Below are 12093 nucleotides of genomic sequence, written 5' to 3'. Positions count from 1 at the left end.
AGGCGATTTAGCAAAAACCCATTCAAAAAACCCTATAGACTTTAGGGCGATGGAACCGGAAGTCCTAAAATGCTAACTCTCTTCCAGGTTTTACATACAAAAACACGTCATCTCTGAGGTACTCTATACTCCTACATCCTGCGTCATATATCGCGTCAGAGGATTACTCATTTGGCGCAAGTCGACTTGCGCATTCTGCGTACGGTCGTCCACCGGAAGCTAGTTATTTGAATTTATAACGTTGTAAATATGGATATTTTTCTTACAAAAACGCATTGCTTCGCTTCAGAAGGCCTTTATTAACCCTCTGGAATCGTATGGATTACTTTTTTTTTAATGGATAGATGCATTTTTGTCTTCAAAACACGGCCTCCACATTCACAACCATTATAAACCTTGGAGGACTAAGTATATTTTAAAGATAACACTGCTTGTGTTCATCTGAAAGAAGATAGTCATACACCTAGGATGGCTTGAGGGTGTGTAAATCATGGGATCATTTTCATTTTTGGATGAACTATCCCTTTAATTGATATGCCTACAGTAAAAAAGGGAACATTTTCCATGTTTTAACAGTAAAGATCTTGACTTTTTTTTGTCAACTTTCTATAACAATTTTTCACTCATAAAAACATAACACCAGTGATTTACTTTTTGTTTTATTTTTCAAATCATGTGCAAGGTGAATTTCACAGTAGAGATCAATGAATGTTTACTAAACTCTCACACCATACATACAAGCAAAACCAAAGACATAAAAAATAAAATGCAAAGAAGAAATGCAAAAAGAAAAGGAAACACTGTTTTAACTTCTATGGATAAATTAACAGCTCGGGGAAAAAAAAGAAGTGGCTGTAGAGCATTCACAACTGCAGCAGCCAACAACCACAAAAGAATAATATATAAAATCTTTCAAAGCTTTCATTTAACATCTGAAAGACTGGTGTTTTGGAAAGTAGCACTGCCATAACTTATTTTCTGTAATGCTTTGTGTTCTTTAAGACTGACGCAATCACAAAGAAAAGAAAACACACTCTGAAAAAAATGCTTGTGTTAATGTCCTGTTTCGTGATTCACAATTTAACAAAGCAAAATAATAAACCAACCAAACCTAAGAGTAAATATTAAAACAGAAAACAAAAACAAAAACACACCCATCAGAAAGGAGGAAAAAACAGACAAACCAAAAAGAAGAAGAAAAAAAAAAAAAAAAAAAAAAATCTACTTTTCAAGTTAGAAATGAAGGACAAAAAAAAATCCTGTGGGAAAAAAAAAAAAAAAACTGTGCAAGTACAGCAAACACATGGTACAGTATATTACACATACAACAAACCATTTAAATACAGTACTGTGTATCAACAATAATCCTGAGAAGTGTCCATTTCTGGTTCCCGTGCTACTGAGCGTAAGTATGTGAAACGTGCGGCCAACTGCACCAAAGCCAATGTCATTTCTCATCACCAAAACCCCAGATGAGGCTCGGCCTCGCAGGCGCCAAAGAGCCCGACATGAGAGCTTATCAGCCGTCTTATTAAAAGATGCCGCATACCATGTCCTCAGTAGTCTCTGTGTCTGAAAACAGAGCGCTATATTCTGAGACGCTTTCAAGGGAGGAAATAATGTAGTGCAAAATCAGGAACCTGCATGACAAAATAAACACGAGGCCGGAAAAACAAACAAATGTCCAGAGACAATAACTTATAAGACTGACAACTTTTGGAAGCGTCAAGCAACGACAAATGGTTGTAAAATCACTGTATATTCCTGTACAAGATTGTCAAAAAAGCAGCACCAAAAACAATTATTCATCTCCATAGTTTGAGACTGGAAGGGATGGAAAGAAATAAGTGTTCATTTACAGGGCATGTATGAGTACACGAAACGCTAATAATATATAGGAGGACTGGATTCATTTGCAAAAGCAGACCTTTACTGTAAGACTTCATATAGGTTTTGCTCAATCCATCACTGATGCCTGGGCTTTTCATTTGAACAGGCACTGTAACATCCCTGGATAGCAACACATCTCAATGAACGTTAACCAACAAAGGCCATTTTCCTGGAATTATTCATGAAAACGTCATCGCTTAAGTTTCTAATGCACTTTATCTAAGAAACAATGACAGAACACCTGTTATTGCTGCCATGGGGTGCAGGCTAGGACTCCTTGAACACATTTTGGCATTTTGGAGGCATTTATATTCAAACTACACCTGTAGGTTTCAGATACGAGGAGTCAGTAAATAACAGTGGAAAGTAAGCATCCACATTTTGGCCACCTCTTCTCCAACCCGCTCGATGTCCTCTCCTGATCTGAGCTGTTCTGTTGTTTGTTTGGCTGTCAACAAATTGCCCACTTTTGATTTCAGCTACACATAAAGCTGGTATCCTTTTATTTTTCCTTCTCCAATATGGAGACTGAGAATAATCTTGTAACCTCACTAAAGATCTGGCTGGTGATGCGAAATTGCAAAGATATAGATTTCGACGTGGGAGCTGGGCTCAACGAAACATCATAAAAGCAGAGTCTTAATGAAAATTAAAAACTGCTGTGATGTTGTAGCACATGGGTTGACTTAAAAAGGAAAAAGAAAAATCAAATATTAAAAAAAAGAAAAAAAATACAACCACCTACGTGTACGTCTTGGCAAACAAATTAATTTCTTTAACAAAAGTCTCTAACTAAATTCTTAATCAAACCACAGAAAGTCTTTTTGTAGGTGGCATGGATCAACTTATACATCTGAGAGAAAGAAAAAAAAAAAACAGTATTCACACCCACAGTGAGCAAAATTGCTCATCATACCCGTATGAATATTTATAGCTTTATATATTTATTTTTTCACCTATTCTTTTTTTAATTGTATTTTACTGAGCTGTTGACATACTGGTTGTCCTTAAGGACATCAACTGCTCACGTTCGCCAACAATGCATGCCAACAACCCAAGCCAAAACAGCAACATACAATGGAGCAGAAATGACTCAACATCCGCAAAAGAAAAAAATGATAATTGCACTTATGATTCACTTTTCTATCTGTAAAACAAGCGATTGTGAGGGCGCTTTGTGCACAATAGTCGAACGTAAAATACTGTGTTTTTTATTTTTTTTTTACTTTTTCGAACAGCACCCTCAAGTTTATTGATTGGAACCTTTAACGCTTTAAGACTTCCCCTGCAGTTCTTGTGTTGGGGACACAGACAGCACCATGTATTGAGTAGTACCACCATCCCCCTCCAAAAGTATTGATCAGCTGTCTCAAACAGCCTGTTGTGTCATGATCTCCCCCTTCTCGCCATTCACAGCACTTTCTGAAGACACTGAGGGTATAGTTTGGCCACCACACACTCAAAATGTCGGCCGAGGTCCCAGAGGCGGTCCGGCGTCTCGTAGACCTTTGTCCAATGGTCGGCTTCATCATCGTACTGGTAGAGAGAGTTCTTGCGGCTGGTACGGAACACGTGTTCTTCTACCATGACTTGAGTGGCTCGAACGAACAGATGCAATCGGCCCTGAAGCAGAAGCACTTTGATGTAGGGGCTGGTCGCCTGGTCGAAGGGTAGGTCTCTTTTACGGCACCAGGTGTTCTGCTCGATATCGTACACCTCAACAGTGAATGTGCGCTGGTGGTTCCTGCAGATGCCTGCTATGTAGTAGATACAGTTTTTATGCAGGGCAGCCAAGCCTTGAGTACGGGGAACGTTCATGGACGGTAAATGCCCCCAGTAGTCTTTGCGCGGGTCAAAACAGAAGAAGTACTCTCCTGAGAAAGAGTCATAATAAAAGAATGATAAATATATCCAAACTGGTCACCAAAATTATTAAAAGATATAAATATCACAAATTAGTATTTTATATCGCATAGTGCAACATAGCCGCTGCCTTCTTTTTAACGCTAAGTGCAAATAGCAATAGATGCTATTTAGACCAAGTGAAAATAGTATTCTCTTAGCGATAGATGCCATTTACACTAAGTGCAAACAGCAATATCAGTGCTTCCCACACATAGACTTTACTTGGGCGGGCTGCCCACGTATAATAACGGCCGCCCAAGTATATTTGGAGACACATTTTTGCTTTTATTATTTTTATCCTCTTATACTTTTATATCCGCGCAAGATAATGAAACCATCCACGATCTAATAACTAGTCATTTCATACCTGCTCGTTATGTGTGCGTCAGAACTGTTTACTTCCGCTAACAATCCCACGGACGCTGCATGTTGCAAAGTCACAATGCGGCGCTGTAGCGCTTTCTACAAGCTCACGCAACAGCGCTTCAGACTGCTTCAAAGTGATTCTCAATCAATGAAAAGCGCAGATTTATGCCAAGCGATTGCTAATGAACTCAAGTTGATGAATTATTACTAAGTCTACTTCATGGCCTTTATATGAAATGTTTTAGACGATTGTAAGAATCTGAAGGATCAGCCTGCAATAGTACAGACATTTCAAAATAAGAGTCCCGGTGTATTTCGGGCTTGTTTATAATTAAGTCACACGCTAAGTTTTTTCTTTTTCTTTTGGGCATTATTGGTATTTTGGTTACACAATAAATTGTATTTCATTTGATTTCCATTTAATTCATAGTAAATTACTGTAGTCTCCCCACGGGAAGAAAAGACTAAGAACATTATTTGAGACATATTATTCATTTTATAAATTTTACTAGTAAACTCTGTGTCCCATTCACTGAGAGAGACACTATATGACAGCAAGGAGAACATAGGAAAAGGTGAACCATTTAAATGCTGTAATTATGCATAATTTACAATGCATAATAATGCATAATATTAGTATGTAATTAAATGTAATATGCTATGTAATTAAAATTAATTTAAATAAATAAAAATACTGTTTAAAAAAAAAAAAAAAAAAAAAAAAAAAATCACACATTATTTGTTTGTCACATGTAGTAGACCATTTCTGTGCCGTTGGTAATAGGAGGATTTTTCACCCGGCTACCACCGCAAGTATATTTCAAATCTGTGGGAAGCACTGAATATATTCTGTTTACACTAAGTGACAATAGTAGCATTTTCTTAGCGATATGCTATTTACACTAGGTGAAAATAGCTATTCTATTTATACCATATAAAGTATTTGCAATAGGAGTAAATAGTAATTAAATGCTATCTATAGTATTATTGTCATTAAATTGGTGTGATATATTACATATAGTCAACCAGTTTAAAATATTTTGGTTACATTTTAATGTTTCCTTGTTACAGTGTATTAAAGATGTAACTACTGAGTAATAATAATAATTAACAACAACATGTACTTCGGGTTAGGAATAGGGTTTGGTTTAGAGTTACTTGCATGTAATTAACTTTAGTATAATTTACTCATTACAGTAAGTACATGTAACATATGTAACAAGGACGCTGAAATAGTTATACCAATATTTTTTAAAACAAGAGAAAGCATTGTAAATTTGTAATCATGCATGTTTCAGTGTGTAATATTGACTATAATCAACCACAAAATGATTCATGTCAAGATATCAAAACTGGATTGCGACTGAAACTGCACATGACAGGCTAATCAACTGAAAACACGTGCTCTTTCCTGTAGGGCTGGGACAATAAATCGATGAATCACGATTTGGAAATCGATTCTGAGCTTAGTTTTTAACAGCAGATTGTGCTCTAGGCTAGTTTTTAACCGCACACTCAAATGCTTGCGAAGAAGAGCACTGAAGAGCACTCATGGGTTTGGCTGAGTCTGAGAATGTACTTGCACCTCAGAATGCTTTTATGACATGACATTAATGTAAACATTAATGCAAACACCCTTGTAATTCACTTCAACCTTTCCAAACTTTATGAATGATTATTTTATAAGGGTCCAAGAAATCAATCCAGAATCATTTCTTGATTTGCAATGCATCGATTTATTGTCCCAGGCCAACATACCAGCAAATTATCAGTTGCCCTTTACATTTCTTTCTAAATAAACTCTTTTGACCAATACCTTCTTATGCCATTTGCCTTTTCTTTTCTTTTTTTCAGGGGCTGAAATTTCAGTACATCCCTTAAGATTAAGAGCCACTGTAGCTCTTTTGTGCTATCGGTTATTGCTGATTTTGCTGAGAGAGGTTAACCCACCTGACCTTATCATCTAAGCAGAGCTAAAAGACATGACAAGCCAATGAATTACAAGGATATATGTGTTTGTACACTTTGATGACCCTGATTTCAGGCGACTCTGCAATAACTCCACTCACCTTGCAGCACATAGATGCGGTCCTTATACTCTACTGTACTGTGGAACTCCATGGCCACTGGCATGGGACTGACCGCTGTCCAGCAGTTGTCTCTGGCATCATAGCACTCCACAGATTTCAAAGCATTTCGTCCATCCCCTTCATACACTCGACCACCCAAAGCGTAGAGTTTCCCACAGCAGTGCACTAGCCTGCAGCCGATGCGTGCCCGAAGCATGGGCGATCGTGGGAGCCACCTGTTGCCAGCATGTTCGTACTGCCAGAAGTCGCTCTCTGCGCGGTGGTCGATGCACACCTCGCTATTGCTCGGCCGATAGCCTCCAGCGATGAAGATGTCGTTCTCTGATGAGACCAAAATGCCGACCTCTCTGAGGTCATTGGGTGGCTTGCACAGCTTGTACACCTTCCCGGCAACAATGTCCAGGCAAGGCACAGTCTGCTTCTTCCCTGAGTGCTTGTGAGCCGCATCGAAGCAGATGACCATCTCGGATGCAGTCATACCCAGCCGCTGTGGGCAGCCGTTGGTGCCGTTGAGCCGACCCTTATCCGAGGAATCCCTAGACAAGGCCAGGGAAAAGGCTGGGGGTATACGGCTCAGAAAGGCCTCGTCCAAAAGGGGCAAGCGGATGCATTTGTCAAAAACTTCAGGCAAATCTGCCTCCCGACGTGGGCCGTCGTACTCCAACCAGTGCACGATGCTTTCGTACACATGCTCCTCTTTTTCCACGTTCAAATCGTCACTGTTGAGAATGCTGACCAGCTGTTCTTTGGTCAGATGAAGAAATTCTTGCTCTCCCATCACGCACAGGAACTTCTTGCGGATGTAATCCTGTGAGCGTTCGCGCAACTCCTGGTGGCCATAGGCATCTGCGAACATGAAGACCCCAATGCAGTTCTGAGGGTCTAAACGGCTGATCATAAACTGGGCACATTGGTCTTGGAGGGCTGGGATCTGGAAGATGCTGGCGGCGGTGAACAGGGCCTGCACATTAGACTCGGTGAGAGTGACCCGTGAGGTGTAAGCATAGTCCAGAACCAAATGCATGGACTCTGACTCCACGCCAACAATCCGCACCTCCCGCTGACTGCTCTCTGTAAGGCCACTTGTGAACATGGATCTGACAAAAGATAAAAACAAAACACTATTACAATGCAAACACAACAAAGCAGGAGCTATGAGTTGCCGATTGCAGAATTTTAGCAGAGAAAAAAAAGCTGATTAGATGGGTCATCAAATAGATGGGGCTTAAACATTATTAATTTATTATCATATGAATTGAGTGGTTTAATCCAAATTTTCTGAAGAGACTCAATCACTTTATATGATGAACAGACTGAATTTAGGCTTTCATTTGTTTTTCATTTTAGACGTTCATTTGTGTTCCGAAGATAAACGAAAATCTTACAGGTTTGAAACAACATGAGGGTGAGTAACGACAGAATTTTCATTTCTAGGTGAAATATCCCTTTAAATGTTTAAGCCAAATTTATATTAATATATCATTTTTATGACAATATGAATTTAGTTAAATGTGATATTTCAATGTGCAATACCATACCACTAAAAAGTTAAGCGTGAAATGTGCAAAGTTCTAAATAAGTGGCCCTTCAAAGTTTTTTTTTATTTTTTTTTTTATTTAATTTGTAGTTAAAGGAGTGTTCTCAGTTCAATACAAGTTAAACTCTATTGGAAGAATATCCTGTATATTGCCATTTTAAAAAAAAAAATAAAAAAGTTTCCAATTTAAAAAAAAAAAAAAAAAAAAGTTTTACATTTTGGTTCAAGAACTTCTATTTAGAGTTATTAACAAAATTGTATTATTTATAGAATTACCGAATGAAAACCTGTTTAGTATTTGAACGATGGAATTGTTTATTCTTTTTGAAGTGGCAAACCATTTTCACGAATCACAATTTCACAAATTTGATCAATATTGAGTTTTCAATTGTAATCACGATTTTGAAACAATATTTTCTCACAGACATCTCTATCATTTTTTGGAACACGGCTTTATTGACGGATATTTGCGGTTGCCAGTCACCATATCTTTGCATAAAAGATACGTGAAGGCTTCGGTTATTTCTTTATGCTTTTTCAACTCTTTTCATACATTGAGCATTTTGCAAATGTCTCATTTATCGATTTTTGTTCACTTGGTTCGGAATGTGCCAATGTTTCTATGTAAACACATTTGACGTACATCTTTAACCGATGCACTCGTGTCTTTTGGAGCATCTTGCGCAAGACACAACATTCTACACGGCGCTCAAGGTAAAAAGTTCAAATTTAAGAAATGTCTCTCTAGAATTGTGTTTTCTGTGGTTTAGAAATCACGCATGCTCACACTGTGATTTTATTACGATTTTGGCTAAATCACACAGCCCTACTGAGTAGGGTTGGGAATTAAAAAAATGTATTCAAATTATGCAATTGGATGCTTGTTATAAAATTTAAATTTCGATTCTTCTTGTCGATTCCTTTGTGTGCATTTTTATGTGATTTTAAACCATTCATGTGCAAAAAGACTTACATGCGGTTTTCTGTGCTGCTCACACATCGAAAATGCACGCACACAGAAAGCCGGCTCTCATAAAGTGTGCAAATAGTGAACTGAGTTCTCTTTCACGTCTTGCACTTTAACTGACAAATACACAAAAAAATTGTCGACATATCTTAGTACACAGTCGGTTTTGCCTTAAGTGACCATAAACAGCTGAGAAAGAAAACGCAGACGTAACAGAATATTGAATTTGCGCATTTGGTCTTAAAGTGACAGCAGCATAATAATCCCGCTGCCGTCTGTGTAAGTGATGTTAATCAAACAACAAAAGAGAGAAAATTCACTTGCTGATCTTGAGTGAATTAGTTAAAGCTGCTGTCCGCAATTTTTGGTCTTCTAGTGGTTAATAAACAGAACTGCCCGCATCTTGCGGAGGAACATTGTAGCCGGAGCTACTTTTCTCAGCGTATGTCTATGGCGAGTCACGCAGTTACTGTGATACTCTGCGGCGAGTCCTACCAGTCTGGTCTGAAATAGTCAGAATATAAACACTTATAAGTATACCATAATGATTCAGGATAAGACAAAAACACAGTTTGGAAAATGGATTCATGTTGTATATTCTCATTATATAATTTTTGTAAATTTTTAACACAAAAAAAGTTGCGGACTGCAGCTTTAAACTATATTTGTAATGAACACTGTTTATAAAGTGCAGTGCTATTTTACATTTGATTACAGTTTCTGTACCTGAACACTAGACCTACCTGAAAATCTTAAAACACTGTTTATTTAATTTGTATCTTTGTTCTGTTGTATTTATTTGTGCTATTGCTAATTTGTTTATTTGTTCTTATTTAATTACTGAGTGTTTACTAGTCTTTAATAATGCTTGAAATTTATATTAATTAGGCTAGTTGTTTTTGTTAAAACCATAGACAAAAGTTCCTTGTGTAAGTGTTCTTTAGCCTGTTGATTCAGCAGCAACGAAATGTTTTGCAAAAATACATAAAATAAATGTGACTGATATCAACGTTTATTTATTTACCTCTTTGAAGCAAAATTATGAATCGAAATGAATCAGAATTGCTAAAATTCAAACGATACCCAACCCTATTACAGAGAAACATTTATATTTATAAAAAAATAAAAAAAACAAATAAATAAATAAAATAAAAAAAAAGAGAAAAGGTCAGAGGAAAATCACTGAAAAAAGAAGGAATATGATAAGGCAAGAGTTTAAGGACACAGATTAATAGTAGAAAAGCTTTCCAGCACTGGAGAGACCTAAACGAGAAGGCCTGAAAATGGACACCAAGGTTGTGTTGTTTCTGCTCCATATGCGAGTAACATTGATTTTGCTATGTTGCAAAGAACTAAGATATGCTCTTGTTGTAATGTTAACTACAGTAACAGGACAGTTTTGAGTGTCATTGTTTGTTTGGTGCTGCTGGTGAACTCTTGTTTGTGCACTGTATGTTCATTTTTGCTGTTTCACTTGGATATACGTCACATTAGGGGAGAAAAGACAATCGCAATTTCCATTTCATGCCGACAAGTACTGCTATCAGCCAAAATGAATAGGAAAACACCGACTGTCTAATCAATCAGTTTAAAACTTCCATTTGTTTATAATAAATAATTTAATGACTAAATCTTTACACATCATATCTGCAATGAATGAAGAGTCTGTGTTTAAATCTAGGCTATATTTTGCAATTTCTCAACAAATGTTACAAAAACAGATGATACTTAAAAGTTTAGAGGTGTGATCTGTGCAGGTGCTACCTGAAGTAAGGGCTGATGGCAGCAAGGACATTTCTGTGACAAGAGAATGTCTTCCCATGGTCCACTTCCACGACAATGTCAGTCAACTGAGCTTCGTCGTACAAGGCTTTAAGCTGCTGGAGGATGTTACAGGCATGTAGGGCATCTACCCCGTTGTAACTTGTGCTTGCTGGAGTCCCATTCTGTACTTGTAACAGCTTTCCTATGTCTACAAGACAAAAGCGTTAGACAGTTGACATTATATGTCACAGTAACGATAAAGATTATGAATTACAAATATGGCTCCTTAAGAGTGATGACAGTTTTACATTCTAACCTTTAAACTGACATGTAACATGGGAAATTGGCATTTACACTTATTTAATCCTTGATTTTGTCAGAACAAGACAAAAAAGATTAAAAAAAGACTTGACAAAACAAAGACTTAAGTTAAGAGCTCATCAACAGATGCTCTCATCCCACAGCCTCTGTGCAAAAAGTCAATGACTTTCAAGTTTATTTACTAATGTTGTTTCAGAGCTATTCAGAGTGACAAAAATAACAGACAAAACAGGTTTTCCATTAACCAACTAACCACAGCCCCCACATGGCAACAGTGTAAGAGCCGAAAAATAAACCATATGGTCTAAAGAATTAGTATTGCTTTTGACATGCTCAGGCATTTATTCATCTCCTGTTAATCTGATCAAAGAAATGTTTAGTTACTACGAGTAAGCGAGTTTCGGTGCTTAACTTATTAACTGTGCTAATCCAGGTGCTGTTTTACCGGTTAGCATAACATCAGGCTAGTCCGGTCTCGAGCCATTCAAGTCCAGACTAGAGCCATTTCATAACACGAAATAAACCATGACAACGCATTAATTATCATGAAAGTACACAGTTAAACGAAGGCTAACGTTGAATTAATTGTATCGTAAACCAGCGAGCAATAAGCGAGTGTTTACACAGTCTCTCGCTGAGCTATTCTCGCTAGCTGCTACCTATCCGTACTTTTCTGCCTATATCCAAACAACCACCGGAGTTCGCCGTAAATTTGGTCAAACCGTCAAACTCTATCGCATTCCATCAAAATAAAATAATATCACAGATAAATAGCGTGTATACACGCTGGAAAACTTTTGGAAATAAGTTTGGATTTTGAAGAGAAGATCTAACCTCCACTGGCAGCCATTCTCCCCAATCTGTCTCACAGCGACTGGGAAAACGTCACTAATGGAATGGGGCCCCGGAAACAGGCAGCAGCCAATCAGCGTCGCCCGAGCGTCTGTGACAGCCAATGGGCTTTCGAGGCCGTCTGTTTTCGTAAAATAGTTCAAAGCAATATCAAGGGAGTTTATTCCATTAGGAACGCCTGTGCTTGTCTTTGTATTATGGGTAACTTATATTTATATGAAGATAAACCTTCGTGTTCTCCTCGTGAATAATAACTGGTGACACATCTATTTTATCTTATCTTCCTCACTTGTCTATTTGTCTTCTGTTCCCATTTAAATTCTATTGAAATTCTATTGACATTTATGCCATTACAAGTACTACTTCCACAACTTAAAGCCTGAAGCTAGCCTGGTAAAGAG

At 37.6% G+C, this 12093-nt stretch overlaps 1 protein-coding gene across 1 annotated transcript; it reads right to left on the bottom strand.

Moving 5' to 3' along the window:
* Nucleotides 1-643: 643 nt before the first annotated feature.
* kbtbd8 (kelch repeat and BTB (POZ) domain containing 8) lies at nt 644-11781 on the bottom strand. The gene is made up of 4 exons (XM_048172795.1): nt 11675-11781; nt 10520-10727; nt 6231-7348; nt 644-3764 (listed from the first exon to the last, which is right to left on the bottom strand). Exons 1-4 carry the CDS (start codon nt 11688-11690, stop codon nt 3301-3303), a joined length of 1806 nt encoding a protein of 601 aa, XP_048028752.1. The 5' UTR covers nt 11691-11781; the 3' UTR covers nt 644-3300.
* Nucleotides 11782-12093: the final 312 nt, after the last annotated feature.

The sequence above is a fragment of the Megalobrama amblycephala genome, linkage group LG21, assembly GCF_018812025.1.
Source record: "Megalobrama amblycephala isolate DHTTF-2021 linkage group LG21, ASM1881202v1, whole genome shotgun sequence".
Lineage (NCBI taxonomy): Eukaryota > Metazoa > Chordata > Actinopteri > Cypriniformes > Xenocyprididae > Megalobrama > Megalobrama amblycephala.
This window is presented reverse-complemented; position numbering and strand designations above follow the sequence as displayed.